This window comes from Trichosurus vulpecula, chromosome 4, assembly GCF_011100635.1.
Source record: "Trichosurus vulpecula isolate mTriVul1 chromosome 4, mTriVul1.pri, whole genome shotgun sequence".
Taxonomy (NCBI): Eukaryota; Metazoa; Chordata; class Mammalia; order Diprotodontia; family Phalangeridae; genus Trichosurus; species Trichosurus vulpecula.
In genome coordinates, this window is record NC_050576.1 from 192,754,589 (window position 1) to 192,782,535 (window position 27,947).

At 41.3% G+C, this 27,947-nt stretch overlaps 1 protein-coding gene across 2 annotated transcripts; it reads right to left on the reverse strand.

Annotated features, from left to right (window-relative positions):
• Positions 1–418: 418 nt before the first annotated feature.
• Positions 419–27,947, reverse strand: GOSR2 (golgi SNAP receptor complex member 2). Of its 2 annotated transcripts, XM_036754534.1 has the most exons (6): positions 27,848–27,947; positions 16,527–16,591; positions 14,383–14,491; positions 13,454–13,586; positions 9,435–9,575; positions 419–6,475 (listed from the first exon to the last, which is right to left on the reverse strand). In XM_036754534.1, the coding sequence occupies exons 1-6, from the start codon at positions 27,874–27,876 to the stop codon at positions 6,314–6,316; spliced, it is 639 nt and encodes a 212-aa protein (XP_036610429.1). In that variant the 5' UTR covers positions 27,877–27,947; the 3' UTR covers positions 419–6,313. The 2 variants fall into 2 exon arrangements, with proteins under 2 accessions (XP_036610429.1, XP_036610430.1); XM_036754535.1 differs by lacking the exon at positions 9,435–9,575 and having other exon boundaries at positions 3,363–6,475; positions 27,848–27,923.

Below are 27,947 nucleotides of genomic sequence, written 5' to 3' on the forward strand. Positions count from 1 at the left end.
CCGTCTCAGTCCACATACTATGTGCTACACACTATACTAAGCACTGATAATGCTCCTCTCTAGTTGCTAGTGCCTTCCTCCAATCCCTTAAAAAAGTAATTCGAATTACTTCGATAATATTGTCTCTTGGCTAACCTGTCAGCCCAACTGCACTCAGTCTCCTTTACTAATTCTGTATCAGTGTCATACCCAACAAGCTTGGGGGTTGCTAAGGCTATCCTGGGTCCTCTTTTTCATTCTCTGCTATCTCATTAGCTTCCATAGGTTTAATTGGTGATCTTTTCAGTTCCAATAGATTCAATTACTATTTCTATGCAGATAATTCCCACATATATATATATATATATATATATATATATATATATATATATATATATATATATATACACATACATACACACACACACACACATACATAGCCCTAGTCTCTCCTGAGCTATAGTCATTCATCTTGAACTGCATGTCCCCAAAGCATCCCAAAATCAACATGCCTTAAATAGAACTCATCTTTTCCCAAACCCCACTCTACCTTCTGAGATATGCTATTCCTATACAAGGCACCACTGCACACTCCCAATTACCCAGGTCCATAATCTTGGTGTCATCCCCAAATCCTCATTCTTACTCACCCCACATATCCAATTCAATGCCAAATTTTTTTTGTTTCTAACTCTTCTAGATATCATATTCTTTTCACTCAGCAAGTTCAGGCCTTGTCACTTCTCACATGGATTACCGCAACAGTCTTTTAAGTGCACTTCTCTTTCCCTTTCCAAAGTAAATTTCCTCAAGCACAGATCTGATCACCTACAATCTGGCTACAGTATCAACCTATCCTCTCTCACACACACATAACACTCCATATCTCCCACCTCTGTGCCTTTGCCCTAGCTGTCCCATCACCTGCAGACCTTTTAATTTTCCTGGATCCCTTTCAGATCCGGTCCAAAGGCTTCTGTAGGAGGCCTTCCTTCCCCATTATCTTCCATGTATCCCATATATATTTGTATGCATCTAATTATTCATGTTGTCTCTCTCATTAGAACGTAACCTCCTGGTGAGCAAACTGTTTTTGCCTTTCTTTGGATCCCCAACAGTTAGCAGTGACTGGTGAATGACTAAGGCTTAAAAATGCTGGATTAAAGTATAATTTTGTATTTAATTAGATGTGTATTTGCTGTCTTGCCTCAATATAATGTAAGCCCATTGAGGGCAGGGATTTTTTTTGTACTTCTACTATCTGCCATATGGGAACTTAATAGATGCTTATGAAAGGAATATACATAGTCACATGGGTTGTCTTAATAGAGCCAGTATTTGACTCCAGGTCCTCTGACTCCCAAACACATTGCACTTGCCACAGAACCACCCATTACAGGCTATCCTGACATACAGATGAGATTCACAATCACCATATGGGGGGAACAGTGGGGAAGTCTGGTGATTAAAATACCCACCAACTGCAGCCCAAGTGTACTGGGCAGACTTGCCTCTCTTCCCATTTCCTATCCCACTCCTGGGAGTCTTTGCCTTGTGTGTTCCTCTCCAATCTTCTCCCCCCCCCCCCCATTCCCATTGTCATGTGAAATGATGTGGTTAGGATAGCATAAGATATTACGGATCAAAGGTCAAAACACTTTCTCAAGCCTCTGAGTTTTCGGGTCACCTCACCCGATTCATAAACCCCAACTTTGAGACCCCACTGTCTTAGGACCTCTGGGTCTAAACAGAAACAGAGCTACCAAATGATGCCACATCCCACAATACCAGCCATGGGTATGGGAAGAGAAAGATATTCGCTAGTGTAACTCCAGTTATGCCCAAGGACAGAGTGAGATTGTCCTCTAATGGTAAGTCAAGGTGACAGCAGCAGTTTAGTACAGGGTTTCAATGATGCTGGGTCCCTTTTTCCCTCCACCAGGAAAGCGTATTGACCCAAAGAACCTCTAGAACATCATCGAAGTCTGTAACAACTGTCACAGCGTCTGAGGAGCTCATTATAAGCGAGTCGTGTCTTTTTTTTTTTTGTTTCCTGTTTAACACTTGTAGAACTGGGGATAATGATGCCAAAAAGCTAGACAGAAGTTCATTTACAGCATGTTAGACCTGGAAAGGATCTTAGCTAAGATGATGTAGTTCAACCATCTCAACTTTTAACAGACGGAAACTCAGGTTTGTCTAAGGGGCCAAAGCAAGTTAATGGAAGAGCTGGTGCCAGACTGCAGGCCCCTCCAATCCTCGTCAGACCTGAATGCTCTTTCTACTACATCACATTCCCTTAAGTATCTCAGGGAACAGGTGAAATTTACTCACTCTCTGTGTGTCGAATGACAAGGATGAGGTAACATGCATGCATGTATGTATGTATGTACATACGTACGTATGTATGTATGTACGTATATATGTTCATACACATGCAAATTAGGTGACTCCACAAAGTGGTCACAATGTCCACTTTCACTTCATAATGTCGCCTCCCAGGTAGCCTGCTTAAACACCCAACATCCACAAATGGAGAATTTAAGAATGATGTTTGCTTCCACCTTGAGTTCCTAGATTAAGGAGGAGGTACTAACTTAATTTCAGGAACCCAGTAAGTTACTACTAATTTCCACAAATCTTATTGTTTTCACAGCAAGAAGCCACCTAAGCAAATATTTTTATGTGTTGACCCCTCTGATACAAAGAGGGTAATTAAATTAGCCACAGATAAAACTGTACAAAGCAACAAAAGGAATGACTCCACTGTTCTCCCCATTTGGTCATCAGCTACTGTTTAGTTAGCATAAGGAAGGACTGGCAGAGTCATGGACTTGCCATCAGCCTGCATTCAGGCTCTGGCTTTACCCACTCACTAGCTGTGAGAACTTAGGCAAATCACTTAGCCTGAGAACTGAAGTTTCCTCTTCTACGAAAAGGAGCTGGACTAGGGTGGGGTGGGAGGTAGGAGAGGGTGACCTTTTATAATATTATGGACCCCCTTTGGCAATCTGATAAAACCTTCTCAAAACAATGTATGTAAATTTAATAAATGGGATTTCAAATCCATTATAATGAAATAAAATCTACACATTGTTTTTGAAAGCTTACAGATCCCAGCTTGTGAGCCCTAGAATAGAGGATCTCCAAGGTCTCTTCCAGATCAGACATTCTGTAATTCTGCCTCTTGGCCATTAACAGTAACAATGACTGTCAGATCCCTCCCCCCCTTTTTTTAAGGGGGGGAAGGCAGGACAATTGGAGTTAAGTGACTTGCCCAAGGTCACACAGCTAGTATGTCAAGTGTCTGAGGCCAGATTTGAACTCAGGTCCTCCCGACTCCAGGCCCGGTGCTCTACTCACTGTGCCACTTAGCTGACCCAATGCCCTCTAGCTGCTCCCAGATCCCTTTATAAGAAATACAATTCTTTTTTGGTACGTCTCATTTTATTTAATTAACATATTGGGTATAAATCCAATGTCTGCAAACCAAATCTGAAACCAAAGAATATTACAGATGGCTTGTACCCCTGTCTGATCATCTACTCCAACCCTCTCATTTAACAAATGTATTTTAAATTCATTAAAAGAACAAGCCATTTCACAGAACCAGAGAATTCTAGAGTTTTAAGTGTCCTCAGAGATCTAGTCCAAATTCATTATAGAAAAGAGGAAACTGAGGCTCAGAAAGATCAAAGTCATACACAGCTAGTTAATGGCAAACCCAGGTCAAGAACTCAGGTCGTCTGACTCAGAGAATCATTTTTGTAAAGCCAAGAACCCATTTATAATGCCTATAATGATCCATTGCCCCCTTCACTTTTTTTTAGTTTGAATTTTCTTAGAAGTGGGGGCACACCTGGAATACAAGAAACAGCATTACCAAGTATACAAAACACATTTCCAACCTCCCTTTGGACAGCCCGCTATCTGAAATAGTAACTGATGACACAAAGTTCCAGCACAAACCAAGCCAGATCCTTCTTTAGTTGATGGTTTCCAAAAGCAGAATTATTTCTGTTCCACTAGAGGGTGCTCCATCCCCAGTAAAGGGTCTAGGATCACAAGAACTGATCCACTGGTGTTTCAGGGATAGTATTGCTGGTTGGTATAAAGGAAAATCATCATGCTAACTTTTCAGAGGTAGTTCAGGGGTGAAGAGAGTGGACTCAAGACACAATGCGTCCCAGTTAACATGGTAGCTATGGCTCCTGAGAGTAAAGACAACCTTCTTCCCTCAGTATTGCTTTCCACGGGCAGACAGAAATGGCTATGGATAGCACTGAGGCTCATAAGTCACACACAGCCACTTCAGGACTGTCAGGTCACAGACTGTAAGCAAACCTAACAGTGCAGAAGTACATCACTGCCATTACGAAGAGTATGGAGACCTGGGGGTTTCTCACACTGCCAGATTGCATGCCCAGGAAAAGTTTATATGTCTATCCCATAATCCAAAATTCTCACCAAAGTAGCCTGGTAATCTTAGCATATCCAGAGGATGGGGTTTCTAATAGGCCCTGGAGTTTGGAATTTGTGCATTTTAAAGGCCCCCTCTACAGACTGGCAAAAGCTTTCAGTTGTAAGGAGCTCACCAACATCTGTCTGAAGTAGCATTTCCATCTCTTCAGCTAGGTTCCAAAAACCAATCTGAAGGGCTATTTCCCTCCTTTAGAACCTGAAGAATTCCTGGCATAGATCACTGGTAACTCCAGAGACCACCGTCTGTCAAAATAGGTATACAAACTAGTATTCAGCCTATGCACAACCCTCATGGCACAGTGCAAAAAATCTGTGTCAATTAAAAACTAATGGCTTTCACCACAAGAGGAATGGTCCCACATATTGAGGAGAAGATATATCTACAAAAGCAAGCAGAGGACAACATATGGAGAAGGGAACTGAACAGAAAGGAAGGAGAAAAAAATAGAGATGGACAGCTAAGCAGTACAGGTAGCAGTAGGAAGAGGACTGACAGAGACATAGTTAAAGGAAAATGTATTAAAAGAGTCATTTAGAGCTGTGCTTTAAAGCTATGTGGCTTGGAAGAAGCTATTTACCTCTGAGGGGAAATCTATACCTCAGAACTTATTTCCAATAACAAATTCCCTTAGATGGGGCCCAAGACAAATCTTTTGACTTCCACCCTCCAGTGGGTAATACAGTGAGATTCAGAACCAATATTAACATATCTTGGGGAAGAAGACTCTAGGTGAACTGAAGCTGCCAGAAGACCAGAGATAACCTGAAATAGGTAAATTATTATTCTGTGCTCAGATTTTGCCTTCCAATCCCCCTTATATAGCTCCGGAATAAGAGAGAATGGAAGGGAGAATTGCAGCAGAGTGCTTTCCATGTGGGCTACACTTTGTGAATCCCAAGAACTGAGTGAAACAAAAGCCATTCTATTGTATGCATATATATGTATGTATGAGTGTGTGTGTATATAAATCAGAATACTAAAATCTACAGTCTTAAATCCAAAAGATCCGAAATAACATTAGTTTCATTTTAAAAAGGAAAACACCGTAAAACACTAATGTGTAAAAATGAACTTGTTGTTAACAGTATCTTCTTTTTTTTCTGTTCTTCCTGTGTTGATGGTTAATGGCTCCAGGGGAAATGTCAGAAAGCACTAGGCTGCCCTGCTAGCAGGGTAGATTCAATCTGTACAACCTATTTTTTTTTCAGGGGGTAGGTTTAATCTGCTCACCTATTTTGGGGGGGGGGCGTGGGGAGGAGGGAAGCAACAATTGTGGGTAGGAGGCAAAAAGCAGGTACACTTCCTGCAAGGGGTATGGGAAATGGATATCTAATTTTTCCCTTATGCACTCTGGGAGAAGTACCTGTTCCAATCTGTTCACTGTCCCCTCACCCACCTCCAACTCGGTCCCACTGCAGGTGAGTACCAAAAGTGTTTGAGCCTTCTAGTCACCAAGGCTAATATCTTCAGATTCTTCAGACACAGAACACAGGCTGTGTGGGCAAAATCATCTAAGGCATGTCACTTTTTCTTTTCCTCCCCCAAATCAGGGTAGCGGAGGTCACTTGGCTCCCAAGAACAAAGCTTCTTAAGTGGTCTTGGCTTTCCCCTCCAAGAGGTTAAAGAAAACAGGAGTTGTTTTGAAACTCCTGCTGGGTTATAGATGAAAATGAGTCTGAAGTGGCATTCACAGTTATGACAGGCAGTCTATTTCACAAGGCAGGCAGGTGCTCTCTCTCTCTCTCTCTCACACACACACACACACACACACACACACACACACACACGCACGCACACGCACACGCACATGCACACGATGGAAACAGTTTCCAGTCACTGGGCTCTGCTTGCTCATGTCAGATACTGCACCACCAGAAACATGATCACACAGGTGAGTAGCATCCCACCTATCATGAAATACTTGTCCTGGAAGGCCCGCTTCTCAATCAGTCGCATGACAGTGTTGGATAACCCCAGCATGCTGGCAATATCCAGGATCTTCTTCTGAGTGCCCTGGGACCAATGAGAAGGAAAAGAAAAGAATATATGAGCTTTTCCCATTCTGCATGGGGGGTGTGCATGTTTGTGTGTGACTGACGGTGAGGACAGCTTGATGAACAGGCATCTTCTTATTCACCCCCAAAAGAAGATAAAGTAAAGGCAACCACAACAAAAACTTTCTTTATATACTGGTTCCTTCTCTGCTTCCTGTAATAAACTTTCAGGTCAGCTGGTTCATCCGCTCTAGCCTGTTCAGTCTGTAGGAACTCCACTGTTTTGTCTGTGTAGTGGGGATGGAACTGAAGTGGGGAGTATACTTCATGCATAATAGTATTATGGAAACCTAAAAAAAAAATCACAACAGAAATCACCACCCAACTGCCACCTGATGTTAAGACAAAAGGGTTTTTATTCCTAAGCCAACAGCCCAAGATATTCAGATTGCCTTGCTTCACTGCTTTTTAATCTTTTTTTTAAGCATGTTCAACTTTTCATGAAGTAATCAATATAAGTGGATCCTAGGACAGACTCATTTGCTAATTTGCAAATCACCAACTGCGTTTATATCCACATTACTGTACTGGTCTAAATTTAGGCTACATCCTTAAAATAAGATTTAGAAATAAAAAAATATATATGTAGGTATATGCTAAAAATAAACAAAATTACTATATGAACATATTGATTATGAAAGTTAAAAAAGTTTCAATACTAATAAAGATGTCCTAATTTTAGCATTACAGACTGTACTGCGGTTTTATGTAAACAAATTCTTTGGGAAGAAGGGAGATGGGGAATTCAGCCTATATATTTTCGCTAACATGACAATATTCAACATGTATTTTGGACATGAATATGGATCAGGGTGACTGGAGGGTGAAACAGGAAGTGAGAAGAGAGATGATGAAGAAGTCCACAGGACAGAGAGGCAGCATGTGCAAGTGAACCATTTGCATTCTTCCTGGACAGCAGCAATAGCCTCGCTGCATAAAGCAGCTGCTCTTACTTAAGCCTGGCACTAAAAGAAATTTGAGCAGTGTCCTTTTATTTTGTGGCAGATAGGTGGTGGTGACTTGTGTGAATATGATGATCTAATGAACTAGATATTTTTCTTGGCTCCAGAAGGCAGGTAATTTTTCCACTGGGTGGCATGGTCTAGAGACCAAAGAGTCCAAGATCTGCTGAAAACGGTCTTGCATTTGAAAAACTGGTTTGCCATTTCATCAAAGTATTCTCCTCTGTCCTTTCAAATGAGAAAGGAAAGCAAAACTCTGGCACTATAATATTTTGAATTTAAAAAATCTTAAAACCCTGGCAATCATTAGCAGCCTTACATTGTAGGTAATGGCCTAATTGGTAGGAGTGGCCAGCAGAAGAAGCAATGTAACTCTTTCATAAGGCTGGTTCTGAGGTACCTGAGGTACAGCATTAACAACTGCCTTAGAAACAGGTTTCAAAACAACGAGGTATGACTGACAGTGAACCACTTCATAGCAAGGTCACATTGATCTTGAATAGTGCTGTAAGAGTGACTCAAAGCATAGCTTTGTGGGGCAAAGGTCAGAATAACCTCTAGACGTCCCTAGCCTTGACTCAATCAATTCAACAAGTGGGGCAGCATCCTTAAGAGGATAACAAAGACACTTCAAAATCAGGCAGAATTGAATCCAAAGCTGACGTTGCCATCCCAATGAATGGATGGAGGTGCACAATTTAATAAAATGGTGAGGATAATGAACTAGCTGAATTTACTAGGCTTGCTTTGGTCCAACAAAAACTCAGATTAAAAAGTCCACTTCCTAATAACTGTTTCTCGCATTCAGTGGCTAAAAGCACTTCATTCTCATGGGGTCCCCACCCTGATAATGGGCATAAACCACATCCTATTCCCTATCAGGGCCATACAGGAAAAGGGCTGGGGCTGAAATATCATAATTGACATCAGGAAGATGTAATGTTTTGGTAAAAAGCTCCCAAGGCCTTTTCACCTCATCAATGCCATTGCTTCCTGGATTACCTGCGACTACATGGAATGAGGGAATTGTGGCTACTTGTTGTAGGAGATATGTATGATCAGAATCCCTGAACCAGACCTTTGCTACAGTCTTCAAATTTCAGTATGAAGCAGAATTTGGAATGAGGTAGGTGGGCCTTGGGGGATCTTGTTATTAGGTCATCTCTGCATGATCCCTACAATAGTATCAATGCATAACTGTATTTCTCGTGATTTAAGTAATTACCCAACTGTTGATAATGGATCTTATGAGCTTATGCATATGCTTCTACACATGCTTCCTACAGGATCACAGTTTTAGAGTAAAAGGCAAGCTTAGAGGTCAATTAGTCCACCCCTCTCATTTGGAAACCGAGGCCCAGAGATGCTCAGTGACTTGCCCAAGGTCATACAAGTAGTTGTGGCAGAACTGGGATTCGAATCCAGCACCTTCAGTGTCCTTCCTACTGCACTATGCCACCTACCTGAACAGGTCAGTTTCACCAGCCATTTTTTACAAGGACCTGGTTCTCTTTGTGATAAAATGCATTTTTATCACAAGCTCAGGAAATGAAGAGACTTTGAGAGCAAAAAAGACAATGAAATGTTTTCCTCAAAGTGTGGCCACATCATAGACCAAGAGGCAATTTTCTGCCACGTGCATCATTGGGCCTTTCCAAAGTCAGGCAAGAAAAGAAACAGGACATGCTTAACAGCAAAAGGAGTTTGGGATCTCTTGGACTATCCTAACAATTCACCTAAATTCACTTTCAATACAAGTGACAAATATCTGTCTGATTAGAAGTTTCAAACTTGAAGGCTTTATCACACACATTAAGGTTTGGAGGAAGATTAGCAAAAGATAAACCTGAAAAACAAAAAAATTTCATCAGGGAAATCAAAACAACCTTAAGTATTGGACTGTTGGATGAGACCCAAACAAGTGGCCTTGGTCCCATTCCCTAGAAGGAACCCCACCTTCAGGGTCACTCTCTGTGCCCTCAGTCCCTCCAGAATACTGTGCCCGCCTCCAATGAGGTCATCCATGCCGTGGTGAACTTTCTGGAGGGAGGAATTAAACTGCAGTGATTCATCCATGGGTATGGTGGTATCAGAGTCCTGTGGAGGAAATGCAGGGTTTCAATTAACCTTGCCTGCTTGCTTACTCATCCAATTCCCCTGGGCCCCACCAGCGACCCTTTTCAGCCACATTAAACCTTAAGGTTGGCAATAAGCAAGGGAGCAAAACTCAAACAATATAAGGGGGAAAAATGAATTCAAAAATCAAGGTTGGGAATGGCATGTGTTCATGCAGTGGAAGAAGAAATTCTCTTGTTACTCCCCAATTCAGGCCTTTACTATCATTGTAGCATTGGCACATGTACTGCTAAGGCCTGCCTTCCTTACTACTCCTCACCTCATTCTGCCCCAGGCCTGGCCTGGGAAAAAGTCCTCTCTTTCTCTTTGTAGATGCACATGCATCATTTCCTTGGCCATACACTGCTTTCACTTCACTTTTTCTCAGGACAAGCTGTTAAGCACTTGTTTCTATTCTTTAGTTACTTTGTGCATGGATTGATTGTCCATTCAACAAGCTCCCTAAGGGCAGGCACTGTCTTCTAGTGCTTTTTAATTGTCTACAGAGTCTAGCAGTGTTATTTGTGTTCACAGAAATACATTTTTTGAGTGAATGAATAAAATGCAATTGTGGAGGGAAAAAAGTAAAACTTCAGAAGGGTCTGCCCATTTCCAAGTCTATGTGAGAAATTCATTGTTTTAAAGATAACTTTACTTATGGTGAAGGGGATCCTGACACAGAAATGGATTACTACAAATAACAGTGATAATACTGCCACCTGAGGCTCCCAAACCACTGTCCACTCGTACTCTTTTTCCAATTTAATCCTTTGCTGGATCTGTCACAGAGATCAGAGCACTGACCCATGACCATCAAAGTCCAGAACAGCTATTGCATGTGTATGTGTTCAATTTCCCTCTGTAGATGTGATTCTGCCACCTCCATCATGTTACCATGCTGAGGGAACAGGAGAGCTCTGTCTTTGAGTACTGGGGTCATTTTCAGTTTGGGGCATGATGGGAAAATCTTTGTCTATGACCACTTTTTTCATCCCTTCCCCATTTGGTACATAGAAGACTCTTGGTTAACTGAGAGATTTCACAGTAACAGAGGTAGAACACTGAAAATCTTACATGGACCCAGGAAGCTTCCAGTTTGACTAAGAAAGTCATCAGTCAAGCATTTATTAAGCACTTACTGTGCACCAGGCACATAGTCTGAGATTTTCAGACTCTCTAGCATAGACTGAGTCTGAGATTAACAAAAATAGACCAACAGGCTTGACTCTCTGTACCCAGGTGGGCCAACTCTAAATCAATGAAAGTACTCAGGGATAGAAAAGGAAGGCCCACAAGGAAACAAGATATTGTAGCCAAGAGGGAATCAGGGCATGTCAATGAAGGATCATGAAAATGAAGCCAGAGAGAATAGTGGAGAAGTTAGGTGCTATTCAGTAGAGGCCTAGGGGGTTTACTTTCATTAGCATTTCAAATGACCCTTTCCTGGCATATTATTTCTAAATTTTTATCTTTTTTCCTTATAAGTAAACCCTAGAGAATATACTCTTGTCATCTGGTACATGTAGCAGCTAGCGTGAAAAGGAAAATGATGAAGTGGGTACTGGGACCAGGAACCAAGATGGCAGCAAATGAATGGGAAGGTAATTAGGACTGGGTATGGCAGAGCATGGAACAGAAGGAGTTGAGAAGGCCCAGAGGCCAGAAGGTTCAGGAAACTCATTCCTTCAAGTTGGGTTTTGGTCACCAGAAGTCTAGAAAATAATGAAAGGTAAGAGCTATGGGTTCAAAGGCAAAGGTCTCCTGCATACATTTCAGGAAAGAGTTGGTGCCCTGAGAAGGTGATAAAGCTCAGAGGGGCAGTAGATCTTTAGAAGCAATAGTAATCTAGTATTGTGCTCAATACAGAGCAGGCACTCAATAAGCGTAGGATGACTGAACGAACTGTAGTTCTTCCTCCATTTGTTCAATAAGCATTGAGTGCCCATGCCATGCTTATTTTTTTAAGGTTCTATATGCTTCTTTTATACTTAGGTATAACAGAAAGAATGTTTACCTTGGAGTCAAGAAATCTAGGTTCAAATGCTGCCTCAAGCACTTACTTGCTGGGTTGATCATGGCCAAGGCACTTAACCATTCAGATAGAAAGCTTTCTCATTTATCAGATGGGGTCAGTACTCCTTGTACTACATGCCTCACAAGGTGGTTGTGTGAAAAATGCTTTGTAATCCTTCAAGCGTTACATAAATGTCAATCACTTTTTTATTTTTAGCATCTCTACAGGCAACATGGCATAGTGCAGAGCCAGTCCTGAAGTTAGGAAGACCCAGGTTGGAGTCCTGGCTATGTGTTCCTGGACAAGCCACTTAATCTCTCAAGGACCCAGGCTTTTAAGACTCTAAAATAGAAGAGCAGGTGTGATCAGACTTGGCAGAAGAAATTCATCACTGATGAAATAACCGGTCCAGTGGGGGAAAAAAAGTGTTCACCATCTTCTATGCCAGGAGAGTGTAGCCTAGTTACTTCCACAAGAGTAGTGCATTAGAACATGGTACAGGCTCCTATCTCACAGAAAGATGGATTGCTGTCTTACAAATATCACAGCATCCCATCAGCGGTACATTCAATTAGCCAAACTTTACTAGTATTTAATATTGTCACAGCACCCATACTAGGTACTATTTTTGAAAGAAAGACGTGGTTGTTGACCCCAAGGAGTCCTTTCATCTTAAGAGGATGGATTATTAAAAAGTAGGATTATTAAATTCAAAATGCCTACCAAATACTGAAAATAACTTCACAATTATGCCAAGTTTTACACTGTTTCTCATCGCATTGCAGAATGATTCATAACTTACTCAGTAACCATAGGAGACAATTTACTTTGAAGAAAAAGAAACTGAACAGGCTTATTTGCACACATTTGGGCAGTTCACTGCAATGGGCAGCGACAACGATAGGAATTACCCATCACGTAGCGAGTCTGAGCTCTGCCAGATCTTCTTAATGAAAGTTCATGGAAAGATGTTGCCATAAATAACTCACCTTGTAAAACGTTTCATCCATGTCAGTGCACAGGCCAATGTGATAGGGACTTGCATATTAAACAATTTAACTTGTAAAAGCTAAAAATATCTGAGAAGGTAGACATAAGAAATCTATTAATAAAAACCAATAGGTCACCTTCAAACGAGGCTCAATTCTGGCAGTCCAGGCAAAACTAAACTGTTAACAAATGCCTCCAAATGGCTACTTAGCTTGGAAGCGGGAAAAAAAAAAAAAGAATCTGAAACCAGAACCACATATTACTGAGGGTAAAATAAGATGCGCTAGGAGGTCACTTAACCTCTCCAGAGTTCAGTTTCTTTTTTTGCCAAAATAGAGCTCATACTATTATGCCTTTACCTTATGGTGGGTATTGTGGGCATGAAATGAAATACTTTTTGTAAAAAAGCTTTGTCATTGTCATGGTTAGTACTTCCATTATGTTAAGTGTTTTAGCGTCATAAATCACGGAGCACAACAGCAGCAGCCTGAAGCAGCTTTCAAATGCTGCCTTCCTTAGGAGCTGTTTAAGACCTAATCATCAGACTTTATCTGATCAGAACAGCTTTTTCCATGACATGAACTTCTACCTCCCTACACGTGAACAGTTCAGCCAGGTAATTCTTACTTCTACCCGTTCTCTTAATTTAGTTGCTTCCTTCTTAAATCTTTACATTAGCAAAAGGGGTCCGACCCACGTTGTTTCTCCGTGTTGATGCGAGCAGGCCCCTATCCTTTTCCAGTAGGTCCTGGCCATTGCTCCTAAAGTCACTTCCTAAGCCATGTGGCCCCAGCAAAGTGACAACAAGGGCCTGCCTCCCCCCGCCCTTCTCACTAGACTAGAACAGCTGGCTTACGTTGGTGGTGAAGGTTCTTGCCAGAAGTTCTTCTCGCTGCCTCTCTTGCTGCTCCCTTGCGTATCGCCGATGCTGAAAGTTCCTCAGTGCAGTCTGCAGGTGCTGGACATCATACTTTAACTGGTCGACACGGCTAGAAAGAAATGATGAAGACAGATTAAATTCCAGAACAAAGAAAAATTTGAAGCAGCCAAGACACTTATTTAGGATGGAACATTTTTTTCTCCTTCCCTCTCCCACCCACTCTCGTCAGTAAAAACCTGATTTTGATCAATGATGTTGAAAATTGAAGTGGCTGCCTGTGGCTGGGTTAGGGATGTACCACATTCAGGGCCCAGCCCCTCTACTTCACTTCAGTGTCTGCTGGCTCATGACTCTGAAGGCAGGACAGGGAGCAGGTGACAGGAAACAGGTCTGATGAACTCTTTCTGACCTTTACTCTATTCCTCTGCAGTAAGGGGCCCAAGGGCAGTATCAGCTCAAGCTGTCAATAAAGATTTAGAAAACCTTTGGGAGTTGGGGTAGTTTCCATTTTAATTTCATGGCCGGGTAGCAAATGTTAGATCAGTATTTTAATTATGAATTGATTGGTGCAGGAGATTAAGAACAAGATTGTATTCTGACCTAGGAACCCAGTGGGAATCACAAACCATAGCAAAGGTGATCAGGCAGCAGCTGCCCAAGGCCACAATTCTGACCCTCTTTCTTCCTACTTTAAGGCCAGAAAAGCCCAGCTCTGGGGGCCAGCATCAATAAGACAGATGCACAGCAGGGGAGCTAGTACCTGACTTCTGAGAAGTCTGTCTCCCCTGGAGGCCTCCCCTCATGGAGACTGCCACTGCTGCACCTGGGAAGTACAGCTTCTACCACTATGAGAGAGAGGCCTGACTCCCAAGGACCACAGTTCTCAAAGAGGCTCCAGCACTTACAGTTTGGCATTCTGGCGCTTATTAGGGGGTTCTTTGCTGGACAAAATCTCCAGGCGTTCCAGGCTGCTGAATATCTGGTCTATCCTTGCTTGGATTTCATTTTCTACTACTACATAAAAAAGGAGAAATATAATTGATGAAAAAAGATCACGAACTTATAATATTAGAAAGTTCAAGCAAATATATCTTTTCCCTGAGATCCTAACAAACTGAAAACTCATACTTTAAAAAGAAAAAAAACCTACCATATAACAATGGAAAGCAGAGAAAACAATCCTTTGAGAGAAACCTGTAAATGCTATTCCTCCAAATAAGTTCAGCACTTTGTCTCCAGTTCTCTGTAATTAGCAAGTGCTATAACAATAACATTTTTTTAAAGAAGGCAGCAAACAGACTGAGGAACAAGATTTTTCCTAACTTGAGAAAAAATGAGTATTTGAAGCAAACGGAACATTTCAAGCTAAATGCAGTGTTTGATGATTCAGAATGTTGTTTTGAAGGAACCCCAGGACCACTGGCACTTTCTCAACAGTCATGGGTCAGGTCCCTCCAGCTTCCCCACCCTTGGAGGCAGACATCGTCATGGGCCTGATCCTCTACTCAGCTGTTGAAACCCTCCCCTTTGTGGGCTCTTCCCATAGAAGTGCAACCTCCTTCAACAGCACAGACCGTCTACTTTTACTATTTACTCCAGTGCTTAGCGTTTGGCACATAGTAAGCGCTTAATAAACACCCTTCCTCCTTCTCTCCCTTCCACTCATTCATTGCTCTAATTTGTTCTCAAAATCAGTATCTACCAAAAATAAGTGTGAGTGTGAGTGTGAGAGTGTGTGTGTGTGTGTGTGTGTGAGAGAGAGAGAGAGAGAGAGAGAGAGAGACGGCGGGGGGGGGGAGGGAGGGAGAGGAAGAGAGAGAGAGAGAGAGAGAAACAGAGAGACAGAGAGAGACGGAGAGAGAGGGATTTAGGGAAATGAAGTAATTTTAGCTTGGAAAATACATACGAAAGGAAGGAAAACATGATGTCATCGGAAAAATGCTACAACGAAGAGTTCAAATCCTTATCCTGACACTTGCTAGTTCTGTGAGCACTGGCAAGTTATCACTTCTATGAACTTTCATTTCCTAATCTATATTGGAGTACCTATCTCATAGGACTGTTGTATAATGATTCCAAAGCTTTCTTTAAGTAGACTAAGAAATCTACACATTATGGCAACAAATCTAATGGTGAGGGGAAAATGTCAGGAAGAAATCTGATCAATTCAGTCATTTTCCTTAGCCCTGGAACCCCTTTCAGTACCCTACCACAGGGTGGAAGAGTGACTTCTGGGAGGCATAATCTATCTGAACAAATAAGGGCGACTCAGCATAAAAGGAAAGAACCAAGCTGTTTCTAAACCTTTAAAGTATAGCTACAGACCAGCAATTCCATTGTCCAGCATCTTTCTAATTCGTCCATGCTCACAGTTAGCTAACTGTTATATCAAAGTAGGACCTGGGCATGGGGAGGTGAAGGTGAAAGGAAGAGGGGAGAGAGAAAGCAAATGAACAAGACGTTCTTAAGTTGCAGAAAGGAGACAAGTTAATGCACCAGCAAACAGAGGAGAGGCAAGGAGGAAGTCCCCAGATACTGAGATATGTGGATAATTAGAATGAACTACACTGCTCTTTCAGAAAAAGGATTTTTTAATAGAAAGAAATGACATTCTTCCCCAAAGAAATCACGGTGTGGGAACAAAACTAATTAATATTGCTATTAGTTTCTGAATAATCCTCCTGAAAGGCATAGGTTTCAGCTTAGAAAAATCACCAATGTCAGAAACTCTGTCTGAATTTTTACAGTGCACATTCCTCTGAGAACTATGTAATAAGATTAAGACAGATGAAGGAAAGGCAATTCCATTTCACTAGAACCATGTCAGGTTGAGTGGAGGGGTAATGGGGGATAAGACTTGTGGGATTCCTTGGTACATAATCAAGGAAATCAGTGAATTTGCCATAGGGTTTTACTGCCCACCTTAACTACAAAACTCATTTCAAGCTGAATCATTAGGCCCCCTAGGCAAAAATGCAGTAAGGAAACCCAGCCCATTAGCACTGTGTCATCAGAGCATGGACTCTGGTCTCCACAGTTAATTACTCACGGTGCAAAGACTCCTTGTCTGACGTCTCCAGGCGTCCCATGTGAGACTGGATCTCATGGACCTGCCTATCAAAGGAAGGGTAAGAGGAAATGAAGGAATTAGAATTAATCAACAGCTATTCAGTCAGGAAAGACTATTTTAAATGCAAACAAGTAGTAGATTTAAGGTCTGGCTGGAAAACTGCACTATAATGTAGGTATGCTGCATTAGTGCATTAGGCAAGAAAAGTCGAACTTCTAGTACTTTAACTCTAGTACCATGTTTCTTGGACAAAGCATTATCTCTAAGTCCTAATTTTTACAGGGTTACTTCATAATAAGAAGCAATTCTGGGTGTCTTTCTCAAGATATTGTAATCTAAAACACGATTTATGAGGTGTTTCGCTAACCACTTGGTTCTGCCCAATACCACCTCTCTCCTAACTCTGACACAAATAAGACAAATGAAGACTGAAATCTTTCATGGGTGACATTCCCATGACTAAAAAGGCCAACAACGACTGACTGCCAGTGGATGAAATGCTACAAAACCTATTTCCTTGTCCAGCAAAATTAGGAATGACAGCTACCTCTCCCTCACCTCCTTAACTAATCAACTGCCAAGTTCTGTAGAATTTACATCTCTCACATCTGTTCCCATCTCCCTACTCACATGGCCACCACCTTAATTCAGGCTCTGACCAGGAACCCCGCTTCCCCCACCATTGGTCTTCACCTTGAAAAGAGATTGTTTCCAGCCTCTTTCCTCTTGAAACCATCCTACTTAACAGGTGCCCAAATAATCTTTCTAAAGCACAAATATGACTGTGTGATTGTTCTCTCCCCCCAATTCCCTTCTCAAGAAACTTCGGGGGCTCCACAATACCTCTATGATAAAATACAAACTGCTCAACTTGGTACTTAGTCCTTCATAGCCTGGATCCAGCCTATCTTCCTTTCCAAGGTCATTTCACACTTTCCCCCAACATTCACTCTATTTGCAGTCAAATTAGCGTGCTTGCTGGTCTCCCAACTGGGAATCCCAAATCCCATCTCTGTGCTTTTGCAGCCTAGACTTTCTCTTCCCTGATACTCCTTAGAATCCTCAACTCAGGTACCACTCTCTTTGTGAAGCCTTTCTGGATTCCCCTGGCTGTTTCCCTCAAGCATTCATTCTTAAAGCCCCTTGTCTGATGTCCCATTTGTCTCATTCACTACCTACTTCGCCTTACTATTGATCTATGTATGTGCCTTGTCCCCCAGTAGAATCTAAGGTCCTTGGGGGCAGGAATTTCTTCACTTTTATCTTTGTATTCCCATAGCCTAGTACAACGCTGTGCATATAGCAGGCATTTAATAAGAAGTTTGTTCAATGAGTTGACAAACAAGTTAACAGCTAAGACCCTGTATACACTGGCTTTGAGTTAAAACCTGAGTGAAGGGAGTTTTGAGAGGCATGAGATGATCAGGTAGGAAATGCTTCATGGAGGGATGGGGTTTTGAATATCTACCTGAAGGCAGGAAATGTCACGAAGGTGAGGCAAAGAAGGTAAGGATATAGTGATGAGACTGAGCAAGTCATGTGAGGGTGATAGCAAGCAAATTTTATGTGACTGTAGAAGAGCCTAATCCAAACCAAAAAGTGGAGGGAGATAATAGGAAGGAATAGCGTGGGATCTTGCAGTACAACAAATGAAGCTTGAACTTTACATAACGAATAATCGGGAGCTTCTGCAGGATTCTAACACGTCCAAAAACACCATGGCAATATAATGATTCAAGGATGGCACAAAGTAGTAGACTTGGGAAGTAGGAGGTTGTTGCAATAATTCGAGCTTGAGGTAATTAATGCCTGGATCAGGGTAATAGTTTTGGTGCTAGACCACAGTACAGAACTGGATGAGCATTGAAAATTTTTAAAGAATAGGCATCAGGGGCATGATATCAACTCAGAATTAGTGCCCAGAAAAACTCTTCACTTCTGTTGCTTAACATTTTTGTCAATTACTGGGATGAAGGCAAAGTCAGCAAAATTTTCAAATCTGGAGATGACAAAGCTTGGAGAAACAGCAAACACACTGGCTAACAGTCAGCATCCAAAAAGATGCTGAGTTTAGCACAACATGCTGAAGTTAACAAAATGAAATTGATCAGAAATAAAAGTAAAGTGTTATATTTGGGCTAAAAAAAAATTCAGAAATACAAGGTGGGGGCTGGAAAGATTAAAAATATCTCGGGGTCCAGTAAATGGAAAGGTAATGCAATCTTAGCCTATATTAGGAGAAGCATACTTATCCAGGACTAAAGGAGGTAGTTCTGCTCTACTTTGCCTTGGTCAGAGCACATTTAAAATAATGTGTTCAGTTGGAAAACACATTTTAGAATGAGTGCTGACAAGCTGGGGAGTATTCATTGGAGGGAGCTAGGACGATAAAGGGACTAGAAACCATACTATGAGGATTGGCTGAAGGAACTCAGGATGTTGAACCTAGAAAAGGCTTAGGGGAGACAAGATAGCTGTGTTTAAACATCAGAGGGGCTGTCATGTGGAAAAAGTTAATTTGTTCTGCAGAGCCCAGAAAACAGAACCAGGGGCGATGGGTGGAAATGATAAAGAAGTAGATTTAAACCCAATGGAAGGGAAGCTTCCTAACAATGAGGGTTGGAATGAGGTGCCTCAGGGGGTCATGGGCTTCCCTTGACTGGATGCCTGAGAGCAGAGGCAGGATGGCTACTTGTCAGGAATGCTTCAGCAGGGGTTCCATCCAGGTGTAGGTGGGTCTCTGAGGTCCTTTCCAACTCTAAATTAGAAATAATACAGTGATGCGGGGAATCATGCCCCACAGGAAGCATTTAATAGTTACTGCATATGAGCAACAGCTGAATGATGAGACGCGTGGCCAGCAAAGACTAAGATGAGAGCAAGGAGAGGGGAACCAGGATAGGTGTCCTCAAATATTGAGGGACCGTCATGTGGCAGAGAGAGTGGATTTTATTCTCTATTGGTCCATAAAGCACAACAGAAAAAAAGGTCAGTAAAACCGCTGGCCTACAACGTCTATATACAAAAGCCTTAGTTTAGGCAATAAGAAGAACTATACAAGTCCTAAAGCAAGCAGGAGAATTTACTCCATAGACATCACTGAGAAGTGGGATGAAACCTATAACTAGAATATGGCTTTGGATGGCTGTACTTTATTCAAAAGAAGTTATATGAGTAACAGTGAGGTTAAGGGGTAGCACTGGATTTTAAGAAGGTACACTCACATGAGGAAAATCAGGAACCAGAAGGGGGAAGCATAATGGAGAGCATTTGGGTAAATATCAACAGGAGGAGAAACAGAAGCAAAATTGTCACTGAAGTATGCTACAGATCACAGGGACAGGAAGAAGGATGGGAAGATGGGAATTTGAGAAACAGTAGCAATGGGGAACTTCAATTATCCAGACATCTGTTGTGCTCTCTCTGCCAATAGCCAATAGGATAGCAACTAAAAACTTACTAGCTTGTCTTAACGATAATTTAACTTTCTAAAGGTGGAAGCAGCAATAAGAATAAATTCTATTCAGGATCTGATCTTCAAACAGGAAGAAGCTTGTGACTGGAGTGGAAATTATGAGAATCCCAAAGGAATTCCCTCCCTAGAGTTCGTGATAGAGAAGTTGGGCATAGTGTGACATGCACCCTAGACCTGGGGAAAGTAGATTTCAAAGGGTACAAAGGATCTCATAAACTGAAGCTCTACAGGGGCAGACAGACAAAAAGAAATGGTAAACTCTAAAGAATGAAATTCTGAGGATATAAATGGGTACAATTCTGATAAGGAGAAAGAATGGAAGTTCTTCAAAGAGATCAATGTGGATGTACTGGGAACTTGCCCACCAACTGAGACTGTAAAAAGAAACATACAAAAGATGGAAGCAAGGGCAAGTAACAGGATGAGTAAAAGAGTGTGGCATGGTTCTAAAAGAAAAGTGTCAGGAGTTCTAACACTCAGGATACACTGAGGCTAGTGAGGAAATTTAGACAACAAAAAGAAGTTTTAAAGCTACAAAAAGAGAAAAAGGGGTATCAAAGAAGAGACAGGGCCCCTGACTGAGAAAAGGACAGAGGTAACACACAACACAGAAAAGACAGACCTGCTAAATTTTTATTGTGTTTCTATTTTCTCTGCAAGAGAATGATCTTTGCCCTGGAAATGACAGGACCAAAATTACAAACAGTAACTTGGTACCCAAGATAAGTGAGGAAATATAAGAGAATTCTTGGGTGACTTCAATGAATTCAAATTACCTGGCCCAAATGAACAACTCTCAGGTACTTAAAGAAATGCCAGATGTGACTGTTAAGCCACTGTTAGTGATGTCTGCAAGAATGGTTGTGAAATCACTAATAATGAGAGAAATAGAAATCAAAATAACCCTGAAGTTTCACCTCACACTCAGTAAATTGGCAAAGATGACAAAAGATGAGAATACTTTATGCTGGAGGGATTGTGGAAAGACAGGCACAATGACACACTGTTGGTGGAGCTGTAAATTGGCACAAACATTCTGGAAAGCAATTTGTAATTCAGCAAATAAAGTGACTAAAATGTCCATAATATCCTTTGAGACAGAGATTTCACTAATAGGTATACACCCCCAAGGAGATCACTGACAAAAAGAAAGGCTCCACATAGCAGCACTTTTTGAGGCAAAAAAGAAATGAAAGCAAAGTAGATGCTCGTGGAATGGGGAACAGTTAAACTGTTCATTGCATGCATGTTAGATGTTAATGTTGTTCATTATATGAACAAGTACTGAAATATTACTGAGCTGTAAGAAATGATGAACATGAATACAGAAGCACAGAAAAATTTAAGTGAATGGATGCAAAATGAAGCCAAGGTCAAGAAAACTATATACAACGACTACAACAATATAGATGGAAAGAACAATCACCAAAAAATTGAAAGTGAGTGTTGCATGATCATAAAGAACAAATATGGCCCTAAAGATATTGGAAGACTTCTCCCTCTGCTGCATCTCAGAGGTGGGGAGTACAGAGATATGGAACACTGCATATAGTGGGCAATCAGGATGGTGAAGAACCCTGAGGCCATTTCACATGAGGATCAACTGAAGGAACTGGGAAATTTTAACTTGGAAAAAAAGGCTCAGGGGACACGCCACCTGTCTTTAAGTATCTGAAAGGCTATGCTGTAGAAGAGGGATTACATATTCTGTTTGGTCCCAGAGATGGGTCCCAGGAACAATGAATGGAGTTCCAAAGAAGAAAATTTCAGCTATTAGACCTGTCCAAAAATATCTGATACCCAGGGAGGTAGAGGACTGCCCCTTACTGGATGTCTTTGATCAGAAGAGGGATGACCACTTGTTAGGTATATTATGGTGTGCATTCTTTTTGGGGTATGGACTGCTAAAATAACTCTTAAAATGGACTCTTAAAAAAAACTCTGTGATTCTGATCCTTTGGTTGGCAAGTTAAAGGAAGGCAGACTTCAGTTTGATAGGAGAAACTGTCTAGCCATCAGCAACGGGACGGGCTGCCTCAGGAAGCTCTCTTGTCATGAGAAATAGCAGGATTGGAGGTAGTAGAAAGTTGGATTGGATGACATTTGAGATCTCTACAAACTGTAATTTTGGATTCTAGGCACGACGATGCCCAAGAAAGCAAAGTATCACCACTGATAAGCCTTTATCATAGATACCCATCATATTTCTGCTATTATATTAAAGTCTTAGTCTGGAAAGGCTATTACTTTAAAAAGGATGACAGGGAAAATACCACTGATTTTTACTATTTTGACTTCAATGTGCTTTGAATTATCCAATGGAAAGATAGCTAATAAAGAGGTTCTAGTTTTGATGTTGAGCCAGTGAGGTATAGTGGAAATATGTGAATATGTAATCTGATAACCTGGGTTCTAATCTCTACTCTGATATTTATTACTTGTACAGCCTTCGATAAACTATCTGGGCCTCAATTTCCTCACCTGGATTACAGGATCCTCTAAGTTCCCCTCCAATTCAAAATCCTACAATCCACATATCTGAAAGGACCTAATTCCAAAATAAGGAGTTCAAAAAAAAGCCAAAATGGGAACAACAGATTTATCTGATAGCCAGAAGGTCTGTTTTAAAGCAAACTGGGAATCCAAAGACAACAAAGTATGTCATAAGTGAGTATCTAGGAGAGTAGGCATTAGAACTGTTTTGGAAGCACTGTTGAATGGAAGTTTTTTCAGATCCATAGTATGCTTAATTGATAACAGAAACCAAATTCATGAGTTAGTGAAAAGCAGAGAGCAACAAAGGAAAACAAGCATAATTCATTATCTGAGGCCTTTTGGTTTGTTAAGGGTTGAAGATTTTGAGAGGAATTAAAAAGCTGACTTTTTGAAACCTGTTAAATACAATCTCCACTTTGCTTTATGGCCCAAAGATGGTCTTTTTGGGCAGCTATTATGTTTAGCTGTGTTGAGGTTCAAAGTTGGTACAGCATATGTAAAATAATCTGTTCCACCTTTTACTTGAAAGATAGGTGATCTATAAATGCATTCATTTCTTTTATCTCATCCTATTGCTTCTATACAGCCTGTTCGTCAAAGGACACTGCTCCCCAAGGAAGACGCAAAAAGGAAAAACTTTCTGGTCGTGATGGGGGACAAATTAGGGTGTCTTTAACACATACCAGAACCTAACAAATGTGGACAAAACTATTCTATTAATTTTTCCCCATGCTTAAGACCAAGTACAATGTTATGCAGATAAAAAATGTTCATTTTTTTTTTGCCCAATTTATTGTCTATGTGAGTCTCATTGAACTTAAATCAAGTCAGACAAGTATAGACTTCAGATACCGTAACTAATTCCAGTGCTCCTTCAAACGTGGCAAAAGATAACAAGTTTGAGTTCAAAGTTCTAGCAAAACAAATAAGCTGTTTCAGTCATATGTTTTCAACTATTTCCATTTACTGAAATTGTTTCTGCAATCTCAAAAGCTGGCATTTGTATGGTTTAATACTGTATGACTAAGGATTTCTTTTCTTTTTTTAAAGACACTAACAATCACAGACTGCTGGATCCAGGGCTAGTGAGGTCATTACATACAATCCAATTTTACAGATGAAAAACCTAAGCCCTGGTGAGGTAGAGTGCCTCATCTTCTAGTTGGTACATTAGCTTCAATCTGTCAGTGGTAGAGCCAAGATTAAAACAGAAACTCTGTCCAGTACCTGTAAAGTGGTATATAAACTGGGGTCATCCAAGTGAAATCATTTACAGATTTTCTGACAATTGCTGGAATATATTCCTAGCACCTATGCCCCATGATACTTATTGTGGGGCATATTTTAGTTTAGTTTTTTCCCCCCCACTGGAGGTGATTTGTTTTGAGCCACTCACAATAATCTTGAGACCAGTTGTATAAATTTGTGAAAAAGTGACATAGGTCAAGAGTAACCCGAGGGGCAATGAATGTTTTTTCTTTGTGCAAAGCAAACTGGACCATGGACCCATTAATAGCATTCTCTCACCAAATAAGAATAACTAGCCACATATGATATGACTTCACAAAAGTCTCGATAAATTGCTGAGCTATACTTCTAGAAAAGTAGCAAGGGAATAATAACAATTGAGATTATGTCATAATTTAACTCAAGAAGAGGATTCCCAACAGAAGCAAATCCCATTACTCTGAATAAAATGAAAGGTCTATATAACAATGCTATTTGGTATGCTACTGTGGTACTTGCACATACAGACATATATTAAGAGCAAGGCACTGTGTTGTGTTCCAGTGAATTACCCATAGGAAGTTTTATATTGATTATGTTACAGGGAACTCACCTAAAAATATGTGATGCTGAATTAAATAACTCTCAGGTTTTATTTTGTATATGGAAAACTGGTAAAAATGATAAAATAAAAACTTTTGCTTAGCTTTTAAAATGCTTCATAACCAGGCCCCAACCTATCTTTCCAGTCCCACTATACATTCACTCCACCATTCACCACAGGAATGTGAAAGTCCTAAATATTGAGAACTCTTAGTCCACTTCTTTAAGGGGGAAAAAAATAACTTTGTTCATGGTAACCAGGGCAAGATAAAACACTACTCTCCTTGGGAGAGACATGTACTCTTTAATTGAAGTGCCTGGTGCCTTCCTTCTTTCTGATGTTGTTTTAAACCTGGGAAACCAAAATGATAGCCGTTCATGTACCAGGCTATTAACATAGCTCCCAAGGCACTCTATTATCCAGCCAAACAAACCTTCTCTGTGCCTTTCCATTGGCTGTCCCTCATGTCTGGAATGCACTCTTTGCTTACAGAATCCCTCTCTTACTTCAAGCACCAACTTCAGGAAGTGCTTAAGCACTTCTATTTGAAACCTTTCCTGATCACACTCCAACAGTTAATGCTTTCCTTCCTTGTCTTGTGTTTATTGCCTTTTTATTTATTCTTTATATACTGAGGTATGTACCTGTCAACAGTAGAATCCCTAGTATTAAGCACAGTGCCTGGTACGTAGTAATAACACCCCCTTGATTTATTGATTGAAGAAGTAGGAACAGTAAATGTTGGAGGGGACGCAGGAAGACAGGCACTCTAATATACCTGGAGATGTGAACTGACCCAGCTGTTCTGGAGACCAATTTGGAATTATGCAAGTAAAGTGATTAAACTGCACTCCCTCTGATCCAGTAATTCCAGCAGAGATTCCAAAGAGGTCCAAGACAGGAATAAAGGTCCACTATTTACCAAAGTATTTCATAGCAGCATGTTTTGTGTAGCAAAGAACTGGAAATATGGTGTCTATCAATTAAAGAATGGCCAAAAACCTATGATACATGACTGCAACAGAATGCTACCGTGCAGTAAAAATGAATACAAAAACTTTGGAGAAACATAGGAAGAGTTGCATGAATTGATATGAAGTAAAATAACATTACTCAATACATGCCTAGAAACTGATGACAACGTAGAAGAAAAGATCACTAATCAGAAACCAAACTGATAAACTGAATCCTCCTCTTGTTGGAGGGATGGTGGGGCTATGAAGGCAGAATGCTGCATACATCGTTAGTGGTCATTATGTCACTTACAACTTCTAGTGCTCCCCAGCGATCTCCACCTCAAAACATCCCAACTGCTGAGCCATCTATTTAAGAGAATAAAAAGCTATACAAAAAAATTCAGGATCCTAGAAGAAGGAAAGGTGGGTATTCTTTCCCCTGATGAGTCCAAAGTATTTCTTAATACAAGAGAAGTTGAATGTCAACCACTTTACCTCCCAACCCTCTAGATGGGAAATGAACATTAAAACAAAATTCTACCATAACACAATTTAGAGGTGTTACAGAGGTTTTACCTATTCCACCATCCATTGACACTTGTTCAATGCTCTAAAAAACAACTGTTTCTAAATAATGGGGGAAACCTGTACAAAGCCTTAGATCTTTCCCTTAAGAATCCAACATGCCAAAGGTTCTTTAAATATTGATGTAACATCATCCTATAAATGTATAAGAATATTGGGTAATACTATGCAAATTACTTGTGTAGCAGTTGCTATTACCAGAAACTTCACCTCTAGTTAAAACTGTAGTATAAAACATTCCTGCTTATAACCCAAATTTCACTGTAGTTTCAGGAAGCCTTAGGGTGATTGCAGTGTGGTGACACATTCAGTTTCCCTATGTTGGAGTCACTCATGAAATATTAGTTATTATGAATAATATCTTATTGATTTTAACTTCTCATTCTCTCTGGTCTGTCTCCTTCTCCTCACATGCCACCACTATAGTTCAGTCCCTCTTCACCTGGACTATTGCAATAGCTACTTATTTTCCCTGTACCCAGTTTCTCCCCTCAACAATCCATTTCCCCACAAAGCTGGCATATTAAGATTCAGAGTGTAGGTCTGACCATGTCAGTCCCCTGCTCAAGAAACTCAATGGCACCCCTTGCCTCTACGATAAATTAATTCCTCTATTTGGAATTTAAAGTTCTTCACAACCGGGCTCTCTAGCCTATCTTTCCAGACTTATTACATACTACTCCTCCCCCATTCTACCTCTTAACCAAAAAGGCCTACTTGCTATTCTCGGTGCCTAATATTTCACCTCTGGCCCTGCCTTTGCAGAGGCTGTGCCCTACGTCTGCAATGCTCTCACCCATTTCCTCTGCTTCTTGCTTCCTTCGGCTTGAGTGCCATATTTTTCAGAGTCCTTTCCCGATTCCCAGAGTTGATAGTTCCCAACTCACCCTAATCATTTGGTACTTATTTGGTATGTATTCTGTATTTATGAATATACTGTAAACTATCTACCCTCCTGCCCCCAAACCCAGTGTAATATAGGCCCTTTGAGGGCAGAGATCCCCCTTTTATATTCATATCCTAGCAAAATAACTGGAATATAACAAGTGCTTGCTTAATAATAGTTGGCCGAGGGCTGAAGACTGCAACATTCTCTGTTTCTGCCTTCCCAAAACATTATCTATCTTAACACATTGTTTCACGTGAATCAGGCACTTAAATTATTTTTTTTTTTTAGTTACTCTAGCTTGAAAGACTAGGGCTCAGGGATCTCTTTTATCACGACGGTTTCCAGTCTGACCAAGCCGTTACATTGTGTTTCATTGAAAAGCTTAAAGAAAGTAGAGAGGGGAGAAGGAAATTTGGTAGAGGAAAGCAAACGAACAAAAAAGTAGACTAAAGAGTGGAGGAGAGGAAAAGGACTGTGGCACAGGCTACCTTCAACTAATCACAGGATTTAAAGCTGGAAGGAAGCTGAAGAGACCATTTTGCCTAACATGGTCACGTTGTACAAGGGAGGAAACTAAAGTCCCCAAAGTGAGGTCACTCGGATAGAAGTGGGATTTGAACCTAGATCTCTGGACTCTAATTCCAGCACTCTTTTCACTACACCACAATGCGTGACACCTCCAAATTCATCCCTGCAATAGGCATTTATTGGGCGTCTGCTAAGCTCAGGGCCCAGGGCTGGGCTGGGCGAAGAGTAAGGAGCTACCCCCTCCTATGAAGACCCACTCCGAGACCGGGGATTCTGAAAACGGAGCTCAGAACGGGATCTTCGAATATGGAGGGCAGAGGGGGCGCTCAGCCGGCCCGAGGACCGCCCCTCCCACCACGCCCCCAAGGCTGACAGGCCAGCCCGGCCAGGCAACGAGCCCAGCACAGAGTGGCGGGGATAGGGAGGGGGATCCTGGTGTCCTCGGTAACTGACTGACCGACATCCGATACCCTCGGCCCGTGCCCCCGCCCCCGGCCGGGGTTCCTCGCGTCCTGCGCCCCGACCCCCTCAGGCCCTCACTTGTGGGTCTGCTGGTACAGCGGCTCCATTGCTCTGTCCCGCCGGCTCCCGGTTCGCCTGAACACGTCCACCACAGACCCACTTCCGGCTTCCGGCTTCA